Consider the following 24347-nt stretch of genomic DNA (forward strand, 5'->3'; position numbering starts at 1 on the left):
ATGTGTGTGTGAAAAACCGTAGATATTATGTGACTTGGCTGGCACGCAAAGGCAGTGCCTTTAAAGTTTATTGGCGCTCCGTACTTCTCCCTACGTCCGTGTACACAGCGGCGTTTTAAAAAGTCATTTTACTTTTTGATACCGATAATTTTGAAACCGCTAATTTCCGATATTACATTTTAAAGCATTTATCGACATCCCTAATAATTACTCCCAATTACCAGCAATGAACTTGGGATTACTACAAAAAAGTGGTGTCCTAAATCTCGATCTAAATCAATATGCGGCCCGCCACGTGTCGTTTAGTTGCCTCTGAGATGAAATGCGAATGAAATGAACATGCCCGTAACAACCCCCGACCCCTACTCTATACTACGGCATTAAAATAGAAAAGCTTTTTTTTTTTTTTTCCAACCTTTTTTTTTTTTTTATGTATTCTCAAACCCAGTAGCTATTTAAAAAAAAACAAAAAAAACAAAAAACATTACTCCTTTTTTTTTTATTGTGTGTTTCAACCTCAAGCTAGTTTTTTTTTACCCCCCCCCCCCCCCCCCCGCCCCCTCCTTGACGTGTAAATACCATAAGTAGTTGCTTTGAATTCGTTAATACTACGCATTACTGCTCAGAACAATACAAACAGGTTTGGTCCTTTGGTCCCTTTTTGGGTGAAAGATTCTCAGTTGTTGCTAACCTTCTCAGTGACCTCCTCCAGGGCTGCTGGCCTCCTCCTCGGCGCTCGCTGGGGCGACAATACGAGAAAAAGAGAGGGGAAAGAGAAAGATTTCCAGCGGACGAAGAAGTGAAGAAGGGCTTTTTTTTTTTTTTTTTTTGTCTCGCCACTGTTCGTCTTTGAGTTTGGAACCCTCATTTGTCCAGTGCAGTAAAAGCCACAAGCGCATCTCCTGTTTATATATATATATATTTATATATATGTATATAGAATGTATATAGAAATCTATTTGTTGTTGCTGCTTCTTCCTGTTTGTTAAGTTTGTTGCTTAATTAACGATTCAAGTCTCAACAAGAAAAAAAGTTCTGGAGTTCAGTGTTTTTTCTGTCAGTTTTTTTTTTTTTCTTCCTCGCCTTCCTTCCTCGCACTGTGCCATCTGTTAGCGTCCCCCGGCGACACGCCTCCACGTCTCCTTCCGACTTGTGTCTTCATAAGTAAATGCTGATATGTCTTCCAAAATAAATCCCCCCCCCTCCCCAAAAAAAAAATCCTCACGCGCTTTTGTTATTTAAAAAAAAACATATGTTGCTTTTCCAAGGAAAAAAAAAAAGAAAGAGAGAAAAGCCCCGCCGTGATATCGTCACGTGTCCTCTAAAACCTGAAAAATAGAGCATATTTGTATTTATTTTTCTATGTTATTGCCATTAAACTGATCAATTTCTTCAACTGTGAACACTTTAATGCTGTCTTAACACTCTGCAGAGGGCCAACCCAGACTGGCGTACCAATTGATCATTGTCAATCAACACGTTGACAAGAGTTTTTCCTAATTAATAACAATTAATGAATAATTATGAATAATTAATAAGAAACATCTGCACCTTAAAGTGTTAAGATTGTGGCTTGAGCATATTTTTAGGTTAAATTGAAAGACAACACTCAAGAGTTATGGAATATTTTTTGGGGAGGCCAACATTAAACATTACATCAATTGAATTAATTAGATGTAAACTAATTAAAATAACCACATAATTTGCTGTATATCAAAACTGATTTAGACATTTTTTTAGTTTTTTAATGGCCTGTCATTTTTGATGATAGGATTGCCAATGAATAAACTTGTTAAATCTCAAATTTGGTCAGAAGTAATTATATTGGCCATATTGCTGTATTATCTATAATTTTAATTAATTGAACGCTCCTTTATACATGATGATGATATTTAATGATACATAATATATACTATTTAATGTCATAGTTATTTTAATTGAAATAATTGCGAAATTGTCCGAAATATTAATATTGATCCTTTATTTTAGCAACCGATTTATATAGTAAATTATTTGTTTTAATTAATGCAATGCCGATTTGTTAATGATATTAAGATTCAGTAAGTATTAATATTTAATTTCACTGAAATAATTATTGCAAAATAGTCAGAAATAATTTTATTTTGAATCTAAGTTTGTGTAATTTATTTCAAAACCAATGTATGTAGTTAATGACAATTGTATTAATTCAATTAATTTTATGATGCTGAAATTCCCTGATGCAGATATTTCCTGTTAATTAAATAGTTAATTAATTGTGACGTACTCAGAAATAATTAAATTGAACATATTAATTAATATATTATTTTATTAGATTTAAATTTTACGATGCTGATGTCCATTAATCAATTACTTTTGCAATATGATCTAAAAAGCATTATAGTGAACCTCCTTTGTATTTGTTTGATAAATAATGTATTTGATTCATTACCTTTTTTTAACAAATACATAAAAAAATATATATATATATATTATATTATTTATTTAACGACCAATTTATATTTTTCAGAACCTTTTGCATTTATTTATTTAATGCATGACCAATGCAACACAAATTAAATGGAACATTAAATAACTAAAAATACCATGAAACATATAAATTCCTACTGAAATAAGTTAAATAACTCACCTGTGCTGCTGCTGTTGCTGCTGCTGCGATGAATAATAAAGGTAGGCTGTGTCAGTAAGGGCGGCTGGCATCCTTCGGTCTCTTTAGCTGGACTTTCAACCTCTTCATGCCAATCTGAAAGCCGTTCATGGCCTGGATAGCTGCCTGCGCGCTGGTGGGGTTGTCAAAACTCACAAAGCCTGCAGGGGGAAAAAAGAAAGATGAACTACAAATCATAGACAACTAGAAAATATGTATATTAAATTCCACTGTATATATTTGGGTTAAGAATTTGTAATGTGCCTCCTCTGGTCACACTTACTTTCTTGACAGGATGGTGACTCCTGTCAACATACTTCTGGACTGCAACTTTACACAATAATGTAACAAAACAACAAACTATCTATTATAACTCAAATTACAATATGTCCAACTCTTTATGTGCAAAACGCAAAACCAGTGAAATTGGCACGTTGTGTAAATGGTAAATAAAAACAGAATACAATGATTTGCAAATCCATTTCAACCTACATTCAATTGAATAGACTGCAAAGACAAGATACTTAACGTTCAAACTGGAAAACTTTGTTATTTTTTGCAAATATTAGCTCATTTGGAATTTGATGCCTGCAACATGTTTCAAAAAAGTGGCAAAAAAGACTGAGAAATTTGAGGAATGCTCATCAAACACTTATTTGGAACATCCCACAGGTGAACAGGCTAATTGGGAACAGGTGGGTGCCATGATTGGGTATAAAAGCAGCTTCCATGAAATGCTCAGTCATTCACAAACAAGGATGGGGCGAGGGTCACCACTTTGTGAACAAATGCATGAGCAAATTGTTTAAGAACAAAATGCTTCAGAGAATCTGGAGAAATCACTGCACGTAAGCAGCAAGGCTGAAAACCAACATTGAATGCCCGTGACCTTCGATCCCTCAGGCGGTACTGCATCAAAAAGCGACAACAGTGTGTAAAGGATATCACCACATGGGCTCAGGAACACCCCAGAAAACCACTGTCAGTAACTACAGTTTGTCGCTACATTTGTAAGTGCAAGTTAAAACTCTACTATGCAAAGCCAAAGCCATTTATCAACAACACCCAGAAACGCCGCCGGCTTCGCTGAGCCAGCATTCTGTTTTTTGTTTACTTTGCAGCCAGTTCAGTTTTACTTTTGTTTTGCATAGCCATCCTGATGCTTCAGTGTCCTTTCCTAGCGGGACTTGCCTTTTGTACATTTTTGGTTTAAGCGTTACATAACTTTTTTACCTGCACACTGTCTCCCGCTGTGCTCTGCATATTGGGATCACGACAAAGCAATGAACTACCTGCTGCCACCTACTGATATGGAGTATTACAAGATTACCCTACAAGCTCTATTAGACAACGGCACATTATTATAATTATTGCTTTGCAAAAAATATTTTTTGGACCAATTAGGTGAAGTTGCATCATGTACCACGGCACACCAGATAATATTTCACGGCACACTACGGCACAGTGGTTGAAAAACACTGCCTTAGAGTGTTGTGACACAACCTAGTGGGCACGTTGGTGAATTACAGTCTAATGAACCCGGATTGTGAATGCCATCCTTTGTGTTGACATGCAGAACACACTCTTGTTCTAACACTAGTGTATCCATCCATCCATCCATTTTCTACCGCTTGTCCCTTGAAAATATCTCCTGTCGCTCCTGACCCTCCGACATTTTACTGCAACACCCGAGCGGATCCCCACCCACTATTTGGTCTAATGCATGTTGTGAGAAAAGGTTAGAAAATGTTAAACAGTTAAACTCCACCAGGTTGTCGTGCCTTATTTTGAGTTTGTTGTTGTTTCCTGTGTGCAGTGCTTTAGTTCCTGTCTTGCGCTGTTATTTTGGTGACCCTTCCTGTTTTGTTGGTGTTCTCCTGTAGTAGTTTTACGCCTTCTTTTGAGTGCTATTGCCCGCACCTGCTTTGTTTTCGCAATCAAGACTATTTAAGTTGTGCGTACGCTATCCGTCTTTGTGGGGACATTGTTGATTGTCATGTCATGTACGGATGTACTTTGTGGACGCCGTCTGCTCCACACACTGTAAGTTTTTGCTGTCGTCCAGCATTCTGTTTTTCGTTTACTTTGCAGCCAGTGCAGTTTTACCTTTGTTTTGCATAGCCATCCTGATACTTGCCTTTTGTACATTTTTGGTTTAAGCGTTACATACCTTTTTTACCTGCACACTGTCTCCCGCTGTGCTCTGCATATTGGGATCACGACAAAGCAATGAACTACCTGCTGCCACCTACTGATATGGAGTATTACAAGATTACCCTACAAGCTCTACTAGACAACGGCACATTATTATAATTATTGCTTTGCAAAAAATATTTTTTGGACCGATTAGGTGAAGTTGCATAATTTCCCACGGCACACCAGACAGTATCTGAAAAACACTGCCTTAGAGTGTTATGACACAACCTAGTGGGCACATTGATGAATTACAGTCTAATAAACCCAGATTGTGAATGCCATCCTTTGGCAGGAATCCTTTGTGTTGACATGCAGAACACACTCTTTGCACCTTGATGGAGGTCTGGACTGTAAAAAGTGCTCATTAGATTGCAAGTGACCCTGTGTGAGACCCCCCCCCCACCCCTCCCAAGAATATACTACACTGTACTAAACATCCCGTTTCCAGGAAGGGTATCAAATAAATAAATAAATAAATAAATAAATAACGCCTTGAAAAGTCAGTGACCAGAAACTGCAGTGGAGTGTGTCTCCGCTTGATGCGCTCCCCTGTGTCTGGGGTGTCATTAGGAAGGTTCCATGACCCGTGAAAAACAGCAGGAGATTCTCCTCGGCCACCTGGGAGACGTGTCTGCCCGGGCCTGCTCGGTCGGGTCTGACTGGGACCATTAAGGCAAAGGAGACATGACTAAAGAGACTTTTTCCTGTCCCCCTCTTTTCCACTGAGGGCTGCGTATAAAAAAAAAAAAAGTGAAAGGCGTAAGGGGCCACTTTAATATTCCTCACGTTATAATTCATTAAACAATGCTGACATCAGCCTATTGTGGTCCTAAATATGCTCAGCAAATAAAAAAAGTTGGGTTATTATTCACATTACTTATTGTTATTATTCTTATTATCAGTATTAGTATTGAGGCAATTAAATGGTCCGTTTGAGTGTTTTGACCCAAAAACAAACAAACAAACAGCAACTTAACTGTCTTACTGTCTTTCTTTGCAATAAGCTTTTGCAGAGGAGCCGCAAAATCAAGAAAGACCAAAAAAAAACAAAAAAAACAACAAAAAAACAGTTGGTACAGGAGCGTATCTAGTTGATACTACCGTATTTTCCGCACTATAAGGCGCACCTAAAAACCTCCAATTTTCTCAAAAGCTGACAGTGCGCCTTATAATCCGGTGCGCCTTATATATGGACCAATATTGAGCCACAACAGGTCTCGCAACTACGGGATGCATAACGTAACCCCAGCCTCTACTGTAGCGTCTATTCTATGCACCTTATAATGCGGTGCGCCTTATATATGAACAAAGTTTTAAAATAGGCCATTCATTGAAGGTGCGTCTTATAATCCGGTGCGCCTTATAGTGCGGAAAATACGGTACTATGATTGCATCGATATATTTTAGCAACCCAACATCTTTTTTATTAAAAAAAAAAAATTATATTATGTTTATAAACTCAGGAAATACGTCCCTGGACACATGAGGACTTTGAATATCACTAATGTACGATCCTGTAACGACCTGGTATCGGATTGATACCCAAATTTGTGGTATCATTCAAAACTAATGTAAAATTTCAAACAGCAGAAAAAAAAGTGATTATTGCATTTGAACAGAAGTGTAGATAGAACATGTTGAAACGGAAAATAAGCAGATATTAACAGTAAATGAACAAGTGGACTAATAATCAATTTTTACAGCTTGTCCTTTATAATGTTGACAAAATAATAATATGGAAAATGACACAATATGTTACTGTATACGTCTAAATTAGGAGCCTTTGTTTGCTTACTTACTACTAAAAGACAAGTTGTCTTGTATGTTCACTATTTTATTTAAATACAAAATTGCAATAAAAAACACATGTTTAATGTACTGTATATTTGCATGATATATATATATATATATATATATATATATATCATGCAAATTACATGTTGTCATTTGCATTTGCAGGTGCAAACGTTGAAAGATTCAGACCATTTTCTGTGTGATGTTCTATTACTAGTATTGTCCTAATACCAATATTTTGATATCAGTATTTTGATAGTTTTCGGTACTTGTTGATACTTTTCAAAATAAGGGGACCACAAAAAATGGCATTATTGGCTTTATTATAACAAACAATCTTACGGTACATTAAACATATGTTTTTTATTGCAATTTTGTCTTTAAATAAAATAGTGAACATACAAGACAACTTGTCTAGTATATATATATATATATATATATATATATATATATATATATCATGCAAATGACATGTTGTCATTTGCATTTGCAGGTGCAAACGTTGGCAGATTCAGACCATTTTCTGTGTGATGTTCTATTGCGAGTTGTGTTTATTTTATCTGTAGAATTGTCATGTCTGTGTTGATCATGTTTTTGTTTGGCCATGTGCTGTTTGGTTTTGGACTCTTTTTAGTTCCTGCTTTTCACTCCCTTGTCTTGTTTCCATGGTTACCCATTAGTTTCACTTGTTCCACGTTTGGACTCATTGTGCACTCTTGTTTGTCACCATAGCAACCTATTAGTTTTCACCAGCCCTCACGACTCACGCACCTGTCTTTAATCATGTCACTATTATTTAAACTGATTGTTGCCAGGAAGTCTCCCTGGCGACATCATACCCCTGACGTCACTCTGCATAATGCCATGTTCATAGTCCCATGCCAAGTAAGTTTTTGTTTCATTGTTCACAGTTTCTGTCTTTGTGCAAGTTTTGTTTTCACGAGCCAAGTTTTTTACCTCCGCCATTGTGCGCGCCTTTTCGTTTGTTCTTTTTTTTGATAATATTAAATTAAATCATGTACTCCCCTTCACGCCACGTATGGTCCAAATCATTTGCACCACGGGAGAACAAACCACGCCATAGTTCAAGTCATGACAAGAATATGCCACAGGGCCGATAAAAAAAAGAGCTGCGGGCCACAAATGGGGCCGCACTTGCCGGTCGTTTCCTTCCATTCAAATGCATTCCCTCTCCCCGGATTAATTACACTCTTCCTGCTCATACCCCAGGCCCAACATTACGTTGTAAATGCATAGTGTATAAGTCAATACCGCAAATAGGCCTCCTTTCATGAATTTATATGTTATTAAGGCCCCCTGGGGAGGCGGGATCGGCGATCAATTTTGTCCCTGAAGTGAAAACAAATGCTGATCTATAATTGTCCTTTGCCTTGGCACCCCCACCCATGCACAGACCCAATATGCACGGTCAAATCTTTTATAAGCCTGGCAGGATTGCTATATGCGTGCAGGCTGTCAGAACTAAATGAGACAGGAGGGGGGGTCGCAGTGAGGGGGTTCGTGAGAGTATTGACACAAGAAGGGTGATGCTGATGCAGCAGCAGCAGGGTGTTCAGGTCACGCAGCGACCCCTCAGGAAACGAGGACATGGATCCTGATCGGCGACATCATGGCCATTGTGGCCACACTGTACATGTTTGTGTACGTCACCCTTTCTAACAGCGCTGAAGTCAAAACACAACAGTCATCAAGATGCAAATGGAGGTCAGTTAGGTTGTGAGACCCTTTTTTTTTTTTAGTATTCCATTCATTTTTCACAATTTTTATAGTTACACTAACCCTAAACGTGTTTATACACTGGTTCAAGTTTGAGTTAAAGTCCATTTTTATATGGTGAATGGCAATTGTATGGTTGGAAATAAGAAAAAGTGTAAAAAGACACTCAAAAAAATAAATAAATAAAGGCAGTACCGTATTTTTCGGACTATAAGTCGCAGTTTTTTTCATAGTTTATGAAAGTTGCATAATGTTTTTGTCCTTCTTTATTATGCATTTTCGGCAGGTGCGACTTATACTCCGGTGCGACTTATACTCCGAAAAATACGGTACATTTCTAGTACAGTAGTACCTCAATTTACGAGCTTAATTAGTTCTTTGACGGAGCTCTTAACTCAGAACACTTGTATCTCAACTCAACGTCGTCCATTAAGATGAATTAAAAGTAATCTAATTGGTGCTTGTCTCCCCAAAACACCACCATTTTAACATGCAACATGTCGTTTAAAAAGAAAAACAAACTTTTTAGGTAATACATATTGTATGAAAATAATACAATAGCATGTACAGTACTACTAACAACAAAAGTAGTTTTATGAAGTAATGTAATGTAATAATAATAATAACAATGATAATGTATGTATAGCATTTAACTACGAATTCTACAGTACCTCTCTCCAGCTGCTTCTCTACCAAAACGCAATCAGCAGCTTTTCAATACTTTCATGGATAAATGTCTGGTGCATAGATACTTTTTTTGGCTGGCGATAGACTCATTCTGCTTCATTATGGTTCAGACGAGCAGTGATACGCTTGCCTCCCCAAAACACCGCCATTTTAACATGTAACATGTCATTTAATAAATGTATGAAAATAATACAATAGCGTGTACAGTACTACTAACAACAAAAGTAGTTTCATGAAGTAATGTAATAATGTATGTATAGCATTTAACTTGGAGAGTGGAATTCTGCAGTACTTCTCTCCAGCTGCTTCTCTACCAAAATGCGATCGGCAGCTTTTCGATACTCTCATGGATAAATGTCTGCTGCATAGTTAATAGTTAAACTTTTTTGGCTGGCGTCAGACTCATTCTGCTTCATTATGGTTCAGTCTAGCAGTGATATGCTTGTCTCCCCAAAACGCCGCCAAAATGTCGTTTAAAAAGAAAAACCTTTTAGGTAATACATATTGTATGAAAATAATACAATAGCATGTACAGTACTACTAACAACAAAAGTAGTTTTATGAAGTAATGTAATAATAATAATAATAATAATAATAATAATGATAATGTATGTATAGCATTTAACTTGGAGAGTGGAATTCTACAGTACCTCTCTCCGGCTGCTTCTCTACCAAAACGCAATCAGCAGCTTTTCAATACTTTCATGGATACATGTCTGCTGCATAGATACTTTTTTTGGCTGGCGTTAGACTCATTCTGCTTCATTATGGTTCAGACGAGCAGTGATATGCTTGCCTTCCCAAAACAACACCATTTTAACTTGTAACAAGTCGTTTAAAAAAAAAAAAAACTTTTTAGGTGATACGTATTGTATGAAAATAATACAATAGCGTGTGCAGTACTACTAACAACAAAAGTAGTTTCATGAAGTAATGTAATAATGTATGTATAGCATTTAACTTGGAGAGTGGAATTCTATAGTACCTCTCTCCAGCTGCTTCGCTACCAAAACGCGATCGGCAGCTTTTCGATACTTTCATGGATAAATGTCTGCTGCATAGATACTACATCAACTTTTTTGGGTGGCGTCAGACTCATTCTGCTTCACTATGGTTCAGACTAGCAGTGATATGCTTGTCTCCCCAAAACACCGCCAAAATGTCGTTTAAAAAGAAAAACTTTTTAGGTAAGACATATTGTATGAAAATAATACAATAGCATGTACAGTACTACTAACAACACAAGTAGTTTTATGAAGTAATGTAATAACAATAATAATAATAATAATAATAATGTACGTATAGCATTTAACTTGGAGAGTGGAATTCTACAGTACCTCTCTCCAGCTGCTTCTCTACCAAAACGCAATCAGCGGCTTTTCAATACTTTCATGGATAAATTTCTGGTGCATAGATACTTTTTTTGGCTGGCGTTAGACTCATTCTGCTTCATTATGGTTCAGACTAGCAGTGATACGCTTGCTTCCCCAAAACACCGCCATTTTAACATGTAACATGTCGTTTAAAAATAAAAACACACTTTTTAGTTAATACATATTGTATGAAAATAATACAATAGCGTGTGCAGTACTACTAACAACAAAAGTAGTTTTACGAAGTAATGTAATACTAATGTACAGCATTTAACTTGGAGAGTGGAATCCTACAGTACCTCTCTCCAGCTGCTTCTCTGCCAAAACGCAATCAGCAGCTTTTCAATACTTTCATGGATAAATGCCTGCTGCATAGATATTAATTCAACTTTTTTGGCTGGCGTTAGACTCATTGTGCTTCATTATGGTTCAGACTAGCAGTGATATGCTTGAATTCCTTCGCCAAGATGTTTTGATGATTTATTTCTTTAATTCTATGAATATCATCCACTTTTTTAAGACCAAATAAATAAAAAGTGATTCTGATTCCGATTGTGATGTAGCATTAGCATTAAATACTAACCAAAATTTGAACATAACAGAATAGTCACGAACAATGTCACTTTTCACTGGGATGCCGACTGATGGGATGGTTGTATCTTTCAGAACTACTTGGGCTCCTGGTTTATATGATACATTCAGCACAATCCTCTCGAAACAAGCATTCCTAGCGATGCCTGTGTCAAGTTGAATTACAAAGTTGCCCAACTTCTCAGCTTAGGACCTCAACCTTCTACTATACAAGTAAAATGCATAATTTATAAGTTGGCACAACTTTTCAGCAACTCAGAAGCTATTTGCAGCAGCAGCAGCTCAGTCGCTGGCTTACGTCTCTGTGAGCAAGGCGCAGTTTTGGTAGTTTTGCTATAATATTGATATGCAGGTCACAGCACATACATGGGACGTTAATGGTGATTTTTTATTGTTTTTTTTAGAGGGATTGATAGGCAAAATAAGTAAATAACCATTTTTAGCCTCCTTGTGCAAGCAGTTTTTCACAATTTAGAACACACAGAAACGGGAAATATGTGTGTTTTTGTCTCACAAAGTACAAACCCCAATACCAGTGAAGTTGGCACGTAGTGTAAATCGCGAATAAAAACAGAATACAATGATTTGCAAATCCTTTTCAACCGATATTCAATTGAATAGACTGCAAAGACAAGATGTTTAACGTTCGAACTGGAAAACATTGTTATTTTTTGCATATATTAGCTCATTTGAAATTTGATGCCTGCAACATGTTTCAAAAAAGCTGGCACAAGTGGCAAAAAAGACTGAACTCATCAAACACTTATTTGGAACATCCCACAGGTGAACAGGCCAATTGGGAACAGGTGGGTGCCATGGTTGGGTATAAAAACAGCTTCCATGAAATGCTCAGTCCTTCACAAACAAGGATGGGGCGAGGGTCACCACTTTGTGAACAAATGCGTGAGCAAATTAGCAAACAGCTTAAAAACAAAATTTCTCAACGAGCTATTGCAAGGAATTTAGGGATTTCACCATCTACGGTCCGTAATATCATCAAAAGGTTCAGATAATCTGAAGAAATCACTGCACGTAAGCAATGATATCATGTACTTTTGATCCCTCAGGGAGTACTACATTAAAAAAGTACATCAGTGTGTAATGGATATCACCACTTGGGCTCAGGAACACTTCAGAAAACCACTGTCAATAACTACAGTTTGTCGCTACATCTGCAAGTGCAAGTTAAAACTCTACTATGGAAAGCGAAAGCCATTTATCAACAACACCTAGAAACGCTGCCGGCTTCGCTGGGCCCAAGCTCATCTAAGATGGACTGATGTAAAGTGGAGAAGTCTTCTGTGATATGACGAGTCCACATTTCAAATTATTTTTGGAAACTGTGGACGTCGTGTTCTACAGAACACAGAGGAAAAGAACCACTCGGTTTGTTATAGGCGCACCGTTCAATAGCCAGCATCTGTGATGGTATGGGAGTGTATTAGTGCCCAAGACATGGGTAACTTACACATCTGTGAAGGCACCATTAATGCTGAAAGGTACATACTGGTTTTGGAGCAACATATGTTGCCATCCAAGCAACCTTATCATGGACGCCCCTGCTTATTTCAGCAAAACAATGCCAATCCGTGTGTTACAACAGCTTGGCTTCATAGTCAAAGAGTGCGGGTACTAGACTGGCCTGCCTGTAGTCTAGACCTGTCTCCCATTGAAAATGTGTGGCACATTATGAAGCCTGAAATACCACAACGGAGACCCCCGTACTGTTGAACAACTTAAGTTGTACATCAAGCAAGAATGGGACATAATTCCACCTGAAAAGCTTGCAAATTCGGTCTCCTCAGTTCCCAAATGATTACTGAGTGTTGTTAAAAGGAAAGGCCATGTAACACAGTGGTACAAATGCCCCTGTGCCAATTTTTTTGCAATGTGTTGCTGCCTTTAAATTCTAAGTTAATGATTATTTGCAAAAAAAAACAACACGTTTCTCAGTTCGAACATTAAATATTTTGTCTTTGCAGCCTATTCAATTGAATATAAGTTGAAAAGGATTTGCAAATCATTGTATCCTGTTTTTATTTACCATTTACACATGGTGGACAAATAACACAAAAAGTACAGTTCCTTTAATTGAAGCATTTACGTCGCAGTACATGACAGTTTTAGCTTCCTCCCAACTTGGGTCAATCAGTTTGAATTTCACGTTGGTCTGCAATCTACGATGCAATTAGTTAATATAAATGACAATAACGACATGCAGTAAAAGTGAACAATCATTATTGGAAGCATCATATTCCAAAATTAAGTTATTGCTACATCACCATGTTAGTGATGTGAAGCAATCAAAGCCCCTCTTGTAGCAACCTTGTAAACCCTGCTGACACTAAGCTTAGAGCGTGTCTCGTCTTGTGATCGAGCGGCGCTGAAGAACTCACCGAAACACTTGCTCTGGTTGGTCGCCCGGTCCATGAAGACCTTGGAAGAGATGACAGTGCCGAAGGGTAGAAACATCTGCATGAGTTCATTGTCTCCAAACTCCTGTGGCAGGTGGTAGATGAACAGGTTACAGCCCTCTGGACCTGCAGACAGGGACAAGACTGACTGCTGGGAATTGACTTTCTTGGTTTTCTGTCTTCTCAGTGCAGACTTCCAGGCGGACTTAATTAAGATGAGGCGTGTTCATTCGTTATTCTACTGGTAACCAGTCGGTGTTACGTCTCTTAAACGAGAAGAAAGTGCATTCAAAATTAGAATATTTGGAAGTGTTTATCAACCTTTTTTTCATTGAAAAAATCCGGAGGCACACCACCAGCAGAAATCATTAAAAAATGAAACTCAGCAGCAGTAAAAAGTCATTGTCGCAATTGTTGGATATGAATTCAAACCATAACCAAGCATGCATCAATGTAGCTCTTGTCTCAAAGTAGGTGTACTGTCACCACCTGTCACATCACATCGTGACTTATTTGGAGTTTTTTTCTCTTTTCCTGTGTAGTGTTTTAGTTCTTGTCTTGTGCTCCTATTTTGGTGGCCTTGCCTGTTTTGTTGGTATTTTCCTGTAGCAGTTTCACGTCTTCTTTGAACGCTATTCCCCGCCCCTGCTTGGTTTTTGCAATCAAGACTATTTAAGTTGTGCGGACGCTATCCTTCTTTGTGAGGACGTTGTTGATTGTCATGTCATGTACGGATGTACTTTGTGGACGCCGTCTGCTCCACACGGTGTAAGTCTTTGCTGTCGTCCAGCATTCTGTTTTTGTTTACTTTACAGCCAGTTCAGTTTTAGTTTCGTTTAGCATAGACATCCCTAAGCGTCAATGGCTTTTCTTAGCGGCACTCGCCTTTTGTTTATTTTTGGATTAAGCGTTAGATACCTTTTTACCTGCACTCTGCCTCCCGCTGTCGTCTACATATTGTGATCACGACAAACATCTACAAAGCAATTAGCTGCCTGCTGCCACCTACTGATATGGAAGAGTATTACATGGTTACTCTGCCGAGCTCTAGACAATGCAGACACTCAACAATGGCACATTTGCGGATTATAATTACTGGTTTGTAAAAAATATTTTTAACCCAATTATGTAATATTACATATCCTCCCACGGCACACCAGACTGTATTTAGCCCGCGGTACAGTGGTTGAAAAAACGCTGTGCTAAGCTACCTCTATTATCTTGTTTCACACTGTTGACCTAACATAATAACACGATCAGTAGAACCTATAAGAGAAAATAGATAAACTATGAAAAATATTATTAACATTTACATTCGGCAGTGGTTCTCTGCTACTTTGACCATTTTGTGACGCATTTACAGTAATAACTGTGTTTTACGCTCCATTTTTTGTACAATTGAGTTTTTGTATGCCTTCTCAGTTATTAGTCTTGCGCAGAATTTAGTTCCCGCACTCAAAAATTCCTCACGCTGGAGACTCAGTCTGTGTCCTTTTATTTTATTATTAAGTGCGGCTGCAAAATAAGCCACCCTGGGGCCAAAGAAAATTGCGAGTGCCAGCACGTTGATAAAGAAAGTAGGGTAATCGCTATTGAGTTCAAGGAACAACTTGTAGCAAAGTACATAGGCGACGCCCGTGTGGCTCTTCCCTCCCCTCTTCTTTCTCTTTTCTTTAGCCAACAGAGTTTTCAATAAAAGTGATGTTAATTATTTATTTATCCATTTTATTTGTAATATATATACATTTTACATTGTTTTATGTCTGTACAGCTAGAGTTATTCTTTATAAAATATTTTTTGTATTAATATTTGTATTTATGGAACAATTTCCCTTGTGGATCAATAAAGTTTGTCTAAGTCTACGTATCTGGAACACATTACACCAGTTTTAAAATCACTGCATTGGCTCCCTGTGTGTTTCAGGATTAATTTTAAAGGTTCTTCTTATGGTTTATTAATGTTTTTAAAGTATTGGGCCTTCTTTTTTTTTGTTGCTTTTACCGTATGAACCCTCACGGACCCTGAGACCCTCCGGCAAGTCAAGACACAATGTCTATTAAACTATTCTGTCTATGGAACAGCTTGCCGGAGGAACTCAGGGCTGCAGTGAACTTTCATGTTTGTAAGAATAGCCTGAAGACCTATCTTTTTTATTTGACTTTAACTATCCATCCATTTTCTACCGCTTGTCCTTTTTGGGGTCGCCGGGGGTGCTGGAGCCTATCTCAGCTGCACTAATATTTATTAATTTTATTAAATTTGTAATTTTTCTTTTTATTTCTTTTTAGTTATGCTAGATTTTAATTTTGTCTATTTATTTATTGTAAATGTACGGTATTTATGTATTTTTTACCCCATAATATGTTTTACTCGTTTTTTATTTTTGATTCTTATTCATGGTTCTTACTAGGGTTGTACGGTATACCGGTTTAGTATAGTACCGCGATACTAATGAATCGGTCCTGTAACGACTTGGTATCTGATTGAAACCCAAATTCATGGTATCATCTAAAACTAATGTAAAGTATCAAACAACAGAAGAATAAGTGATTATTACATTTTAACAGAAGAGTACATAGAACATGTTAAAAGAGAAAGTAAGCAGATATTAACAGTAAATGAACAAGTAGATTAATAATTCATTTTCTGTCACTTTGTCCTTAATAGTTTTGACAAAATAATAGAATAGAAAATGACACAAAAAGTTTGGGGCGGTATAGCTCGGTTGGTAGAGTGGCTGTGCCAGCAACTTGAGGGTTCCAGGTTCGATCCCCGCTTCCGCCATCCTCGTCACTGCCGTTGTGTCCTTTGGCAAGACGCTTTACCCACCTGCTCCCAGTGCCACCCACACGGGTTTAAATGTAACTTAGATAATGGGTTTCACTATGTAAAAGCGCTTTGAGTCACTAGAGAAAAGCGCTATATAAACATAATTCACAATATGTTACTGCATATGTCCGCAGACTAAATTAGGAGCCTTTGTTTGTTTACTTACTACTAAAAGACAAGTTGTCTTGTATGTTCACTATTTTATTTAAGGACTAACTTGCAATAATAAACATATCTTTAATGAACCCTAAGATTTTTTGTTAAAATAATGCCAATAATGCAATTTTTTGTGGTCCCCTTTATTTAGAAAAGTATCGGAAAGTACCGAAAAGTATCGAAATACATTTTAGTACCAAAATATTGGTATCGGGACAACACTAACTGTGACATTCAAAAGAAGAAACTAATCATCACCAGTTATAATACACTTCTGAGTTGGCGTGTATGTGTACGTGTAAACAGGTGACATTAACAGTGTTGTATCATGACAACGCCAAATAAATATTGTCCTCTCATGCTTATCTTTGTTATAAATGTACAAAAGTAATAATTTTCTCTCACCCTCACCTTCTCTCTGCTGCTGCTGCTGTTGCTGCTGGATGACCTGCGGCGCCTGGGGCAGCGTCTGGCCGATAGGTGTCAGTGTAGTGGCCGGGTATATTGCTAGGAGAACAATGGCGTCACGGTAAGACGTACGGTCTATCGGACAAGACCTGACGGGCAAAAAAGCGGTAGGCGTTTACCTGTGTACTGCTGTACTCCGGTGAAGGCTTGCTGCAGGGTGTCGGCGGCTGTGGGGCTCTGGGTGGAGTAAGGCGGCAGGCCGTTGGTGTAGACCGTCTCCACGGTGGGGTGTCCGTTTGGCTGATGGTGGATGCCGGTGAATCCGTTGACAATGGGTGTGACGATGCTGGGCACGGCGGATGTGGTGATGTTGGCTGGCGGAGAACTGAGGCCTGAGGGGAGAAAGAGGGCACCACTGACGATTCATTGAATTTCAGATTTAGTGAAACTGTCACGGCCCGGGCGCACGTTATACTGCGCGTGCCAGTCCGGCTGCAGCAGGCAGCTGCAATCAATCGCCGGCAGTCAACACACCTGAAACTGATGATGAGACCTGCCTTCTTAAACCAGCACAACCTATCCCGGGCCAGAACGTAGCTACCTGTCATGTACAGTAAGCCAAACCTGTCTAGCTCTATGCATTCGTTTCTCTCTCTGTGTTTTCTCCCCCGTCGTGTTTATTTGTCTCGTGTCCTCCTTGTCGCCTCTCTGCAGCCTGTCTTCGTTCCCACGTCACAAGCTGTGTGTCTCGTCTCCCCGCGTTCCCTCTGGTTCCCTGACTTTTGACGCCTCGCTATTGCCCCGACTTCCTGCCTGTGCTCACGGACCTACGAGCATGCCTTTCCCCTCCGGGACTGATATACACACACACACAGTTGTGCTCATAAGTTTACATACCCTGGGAGAACTTATGATTTATTGGCCATTCTTTAGAGAATATGAATGATAACACAAAAACCTTTTGTCCACTCATGCTTAATGGTTGTGTGAAGCTATTTATTGGCAAACAACTGTGTTTACTCGTTTTAAATCAAAATGACAAAAGAAAGTACCCAAATGACCCTGATCAAAAGTTTACATACCCCAGTGACTTTGATCTGATAACATGCACAAAAGTTGACACAAACAGGTTTGAGTGGCTAATCAAGGTTCCAATCACCTGTGACCTGTTTGTAATTAATGTGTGTGTATAAAAGGTCAGTGAGTTTCTGGGCTTCTGACAGACCATTGCATCTTTCATCCAGTGCTGCACAGATGTTTCTGGATTCTGAGTCATGGGGAAGGCAAAATAATTGTCAAAGGATCTGCGAGAAAAGATAATTGAACTGCATAAAACAGGAAATGGGTATAAAAAGATATCCAAGGAATTGAGAATGCCAATCAGCAGTGTTCAAACGCTGATTAAGAAGTGGAAAAGGAGGGATTCAGGTAGACCAGCAAAGATTTCAGCCACAACTGCCAGGAAAATTGTTCGGGATGCAAAGAAAAATCCACAAATAACTTCAGCTGAAATACAGGACTCTCTGAATAATTGTGGTGTGGCTGTTTCAAGATGCACAATAAGGAGGCACTTGAAGTAAAATGTGCTGCATGGGCGAGTCGCCAGAAGAAAGCCATTTCTGCGCAAATGTCACAAAGTATCCCGCTTACATTACGCCAAACAGCACAGAGACAAGCCTCAAAACTTCTGGAACAAAATAATTTGGAGTGATGAGACCAAAATGTAACTTTTTGGCCACTCGACCATGCAGCCCATTTCTCTTCAAGTGCCTCCTTATTGTGCATCTTCAAACAGCCACACCACAATTTTTCAGAGTCCTGTATTTCAGCTGAAGTTATTTGTGGATTTTTCTTTGCATCTCGCAGATCATTTGACAATTCTTTTGCCTTCCCCATGACTCAGAATCCAGAAACATCTGTGCAGCACTGGATGAAAGATGCAATGGTCTGTCAGAAGCCCAGAAACTCACTGACCTTTTATACACACACATTAATTACAAACAAACATGTCACAGGTGAGGATTGGAACTTTGATTAGCCATTCAAACCTGTTTGTGTCAACTTTTGTGCATGTTATCAGATGAAAGTCATTGGGGTATGTAAACTTTTGATCAGGGTCATTTGGGTACTTTCTTTTGTCATTTTGATTTAAAAAGAGTAAACACAGTTGTTTGCCAATAAATAGCTTCACACAACCATTAAGCATGAGTGGAAGAAAGGTTATAAATAAATAAAGTTTTTGTGTTATCATTCATATTCTCTGAAGAATGGCCAAGAAATCATAAATTCTCCCAGGGTATGTAAACTTATGAGCACGACTGTATATATATATATATATATATATATATATATATATATATATATATATATATACAGTATATATATATATATATATAGATAAAGAGAGCTTAAACGACACCCCTCCTGTCTGTGCCGTCTCCTTCCTCCTGTACGCACAACAGAAACCTCGAATTACAAATCCCTCATTCTGCGAACTATTCAATTTACTGACCACCGACAGAGTAAGAATATCTTTGGTGTACGAAACTTGTCACTGTGTAGGAATATTTTTAAAATTTTTAAATGTTGTTAAAGATAAGGAGTTTTGTGTTAAAGCTAAGGAGTTTTGTGATTCCAAATTGTGAGTGCACCACAGGGCTAGTGACAGTGTGTGTGCTTGTTGTTGCAGGGTGGATGAAAATGAGGACACGCCACCTAGTTGTTTTTGAATAAAAAGTTGTCCATCACCCCGATGTTATGTTTGTTTGATATAAAGTACTGTGTAGCACTTTATGTTGTGTTCAAAGTGTACAAACCTTTACTAAAATAGAGACTGTTGTCGAGACTGGAACCCATTTATTCATGTTTACATCGTTTCCTTTGGGGAAATGTGCTTCCATATACAAACATTTCCATTCACGAACGCCGCTCAAGAACGCATTAAGTTCGTAAATCGAGGTTCCACTATATTATGTTGTTTTCTTCGGCGACATAGGGGAAAGGAGTCAGCAGGTTGCTGACTACTAACACATGGTATGCCCTTTATTTTGGTAGTTGTACATGTTTGTGTTTTGAGTCCTGAGCATACAGCTGCAAATACCCTTTATTATTATTATTATTATTATTATTATCATTTTCATTATTATTATTATTGGTCCGACAACTACATACAACTTTTGGGGTTTTAAACATACTACTAATTTAAAAATGTTTTGCAAATATATGCCTCCTAGTAAAAATATTTAGATCACAAAGGACAACACCTGCTCAGTAGTTCCACCTGGAGGAAGTGATAATAATACGACCCGACCCTATGTGTGTCCAATTAATGCTGGTTTAGTAAAAAAAAAAAAGAAGTCCAAAATCATCAACAAACCTATGCACAGGATGTTGGCCATTTCGATTTTTAAATGTGAAGAACTATGTGACGGAGCTGAGAGGTTCTCTGAAAATACTACTGCAAATTGTGTTTTAGATGCATCCTTTCTTAGTTACCAGGAAAACAGCAGGAACACGTTACTTAACCCCTTAAGAGACAAAGGTTGCCTTTTTTTGTCCGTTTAGTAACTTTTTTCTGTATTTTTGGCCATAATTTAAATTGTGGTACTCCAGTATTCATAATTTTTCTATACAAAGGTTTTTTTTTCATGTTAAATTTGAACATATCAATCTCCAATTATTTCTCAGGTGTATTATATACACTGGCAGTTATTCAACAGTACCCCAAAGCAAAACAGGACATTCTACTTTAATTTGCCATATGATCACACATTTTATTGTGTTTATTGTCAGATTGTACCTCAAAAGGGAAATCAACTCCTTCTGTTCCTCCCAATTGTGACATTTTAAATGCACAATAATGCACTTTGATTAGGTGACACATACAGTCGGGGAGGGATTCATATGGCAGCATTCCTAGGTAATCTCCAAAGAGAGGAATGCGGCCTGCTAAAAATGATAGAAAGCGCCACTCTACACAGCAACTGACGCTGTGGTCAAAGTTGGAATTTCCACAAAACACATTTTAAAATATTGAACATTCTACTGCCATCTGGTGGCTAAAGTAAATAGTGCAACCCCCTAATTTGACACGTTTCATGTGTCAGGTGAACCGTGACGAATGAAGCCAAATGAATCACCCTTCCTACTGTAGAACACAATTTGGGCAAATTGACACACACACACAAACACACACACTCGTCAGCATTGTGCAAAAAAAGGGTTGGGCGACCATGTTGAGCTACGCATTTCCCGACTAATGCAAGGACACGGGTGTTGTCAAAGATGCGCTATTTGTCATGGCGCATCAGGAAGCCAACCTGTGTAACAACACGGCTGTGTAGTTTGTGCGAGCAACAGAAAACTTGATGGAAACATTTAGAGAGACATTTGCCTGGAGACGCAGCTTGCGAAAACAAAAACATGTTACACAGTACACACACACATACACAACAGTACACAAATGTGCAGGTCACAACATGTTTCCTGCATGCCTGAGAGGCAGCGGCAGGACAGTTCATGAGCGGAATGGAAATTGGTTGCTCGCCGTCCGCTCTCATGCAATGCCTTTTTAAAGGGCCCTCCTTCGGAAAGTGTTTCCAATTATGCCAGGAACGCCAAAGTACCCATTTTGAGCTTGAATCTCACGCCGTGATGGCCTCTCTGGAAAAAAAAGGGGGGGCCTCTGTGGCGAAGCATTCGTGCTCGCTGAAGTACAGCTCCCCTGAGGACCACCACTCAATCTGGAAACCTTCGCCCTGATTGGACAGCGGAAGGGGGCGGGGACTTTGGGGAGTTTTGTGCGGTTGTCACGGAAACGCGACAGCAAGTCATGTTCCCATCATGCTGGCAGAGGACCACGTCGAGGCATCGACGATCGCGCCACACCGAGGTTTAGGCTAATGGGATGATACACACAGTATTCATAGGAAATACATTTCCCGACTCCACTTTTCAACGACTCACACTCAGGACCGGTATTTGCTGACGTGAATCACAGTTGATGCTGCATTCCTCACTATGAGGCAGTGCAACCATGTTGTTTTTGTACCAGCACAATAATATCCATAGCTAATGGTAGTAATCCAAGCATTACAATAACATTAAAAAAAATGACAATGATTGCTGATTATTGATTTGATCATGTTTGAGAATGGTCTGCAATAATTTTCTGGGATAAAATATTTGAATTTTCTTCTATGTTAGCTACCTCTCTTTATTTATAATGTATAGTTTCTGCTGGATCTACTCTTTACTTTATGCTGCCCCTTTTTTTTTGCTACAGCTGTTACATATACTGTAATATTGTACGTGGTAATTGGGATTTGTTATATATTGTATATATTTGCGGAGGGAGATTTTGCCACCTCTGTCCATGGTGCTGAGGACAGAGCACCATCAGACGGGGGCGTTAAAACTCTACTGTGTGTCGAATGTATTGTACATGCAAATTCACATATGCTCACATACGTACATAGGTACCTACGCTCCCACATACATACACAAATACAGTACATATTTACCTACCTAATGTTCGTACATCCACACGCACATTCAATATACAAACATACACATACACATACTGTACATATACATTCACTGTACAAACACATATACACATTCTGTACATATACATTCATTGTACAAACACATATACACATTCTGTGCATATACAAGTACATATGCATACTTACACTCATGCACATAATCACGTTTCATCAAACATATATTAACGTTGTTGCCCTAGGGTAAACTGGGTGTAACACATGGCACACTGACAAAGCTTAACCTATTGTGACTATAACAATCTACAAGGTTAATGTAGGTTGCTTCTCTTTCTTCCCCTCCATTTTTCTGCATTCGTTCGTATCTCAAGTTATCATTACGTATATGTATTGTTGCATTTAAACAACTGTATTGTTGATAATAAAGGTAAATTATTGGTATTGTTCATTATCAATAGCGCTATTTCTATTGGTATTTGTATTGATCCATTTGTAGTGTAATAATGCTCATTGTCATTTCTGTATTATTTTTTATTTTTCGCTAACTGCTTATTTGCTATTACTTTTACCATCATATTTGTACATGTCATATTTGCTGATGTTGCTCTATTGTTGTTGTTGTTGTTGTTGTTTGCTGTTGTTGTTTTTGTCTCTCTGTCTAATCCCCCTCTTGTCCCCACAATTTCCCCCTCTGTCTTCTTTTTTTTTCTCTTTCTATCCCCTCCTGCTCCGGCCCGGCTGCACTAAATGATATTATAAATACATTTAATAAAGTCAAATACAAATAAGGCAACAAGAGAAGTATCCTACACTTCTCTTTTGTAAAGTAAATCTGAACAGCCGACATGGGCATCTACATCAACTATATGATTTGCCTGAGAAGCTGGACAGGACACAAAAAAACAAACAAACAAAAAAAAAAACTCTACTGTGCAAAGCCAAAGCCATTTATCAACAACACCCAGAAACGCCCTTTTCCACTCTGATGCAGAGTGGAAAAGTGTTCTGTGGTCTGACGAGTCCACATTTCAAATTGTTTTTGGAAACTGTGGACGTCGTGTCCTCCGGAACAAAGAGGAAAAGAACCACTGTTGTACGCGCAACGTTCATAAGCCAGCATCTGTGATGGTATAGGGGTGCATTAGTGCCCAAGGCATGGGTAACTTAGACATCTGTGAAGGCACCATTAATGCTGAAAGGTACATAAAGGTTTTGGAGCAACATATGTTGCCATCCAAGCAACGTTATTATGGACGCCCCTGCTTATTTCAGCAAGACAATGCCAAGCCACGTCTTACAACAGCGTGGCTTCGTAGTAAAAGAGTGCGGGTACTAAACTGGCCTGCCTGTAGTCCAGACCTGTCTCCCATTGAAAATGTGTGGCGCATTATGAAGCCTAAAATACAACAACGGAGAGCCCGGACTGTTGATCAACTTAAGTTGTACATCAAGCAAGAACGGGTAAGAAGTCCACCTGAAAAGCTTCAGAAATTGGTCTCCTCAGTTCCCAAACATTTACTGAGTGTTGTTAAAAGGAAAGGCCATGTAACACAGTGGTAAAAATGCCCCTGTGCCAACTTTTTTTGCAATGTGTTGCTGCCATTAAATTCTAAGTTAATGATTTTTTGTAGGGATGTCCGATAATATTGGCCTGCCGATATTATCGGCCGATAAATGCGTTAAAATGTAATATCGGAAATTATTGGTATCGTTTTTTTTTATTATCGGTATCTTTTTTTTTTTTTTTAATTAAATCAACATAAAAAACACAAGATACACTTACAATTAGTGCACCAACCCAAAAAACCTCCCTCACCCATACACTCATTCACACAAAAGGGTTGTTTCTTTCTGTTATTAATATTCTGGTTCCTACATTATATATCAATATACAGAGGTGGGCAGTAACGCGCTACATTTACTCCGTTACATCTACTTGAGTAACTTTTGGGATAAATTGTACTTCTAAAAGTAGTTTTAATGCAACATACTTTTACTTTTACTTGAGTA

The 24347-nt window shown here is 38.4% G+C and overlaps 1 protein-coding gene across 4 annotated transcripts in view; it reads right to left on the reverse strand.

Annotated features, from left to right (window-relative positions):
• Positions 1–561: 561 nt before the first annotated feature.
• Positions 562–24347, reverse strand: part of celf5a (cugbp, Elav-like family member 5a) — a 691759-nt gene continuing 667973 nt past the window's right edge. For 3 of the 4 annotated variants that reach the window (XM_061977890.1, XM_061977892.2, XM_061977889.1), the window contains exons 8-12: positions 17013–17225; positions 16831–16932; positions 13422–13565; positions 2630–2808; positions 562–1328 (exon numbers count right to left, since the gene is read on the reverse strand). In XM_061977890.1, coding sequence (XP_061833874.1) covers positions 2681–2808; positions 13422–13565; positions 16831–16932; positions 17013–17225 — 587 coding nt within the window. In that variant the 3' untranslated portion in view covers positions 562–1328; positions 2630–2680. The remainder of the gene's footprint in view (positions 1329–2629; positions 2809–13421; positions 13566–16830; positions 16933–17012; positions 17226–24347) is intronic. The other variant, XM_061977891.1, reaches the window with a different exon arrangement.

This window comes from Nerophis lumbriciformis, linkage group LG18 (assembly GCF_033978685.3).
Source record: "Nerophis lumbriciformis linkage group LG18, RoL_Nlum_v2.1, whole genome shotgun sequence".
Lineage (NCBI taxonomy): Eukaryota > Metazoa > Chordata > Actinopteri > Syngnathiformes > Syngnathidae > Nerophis > Nerophis lumbriciformis.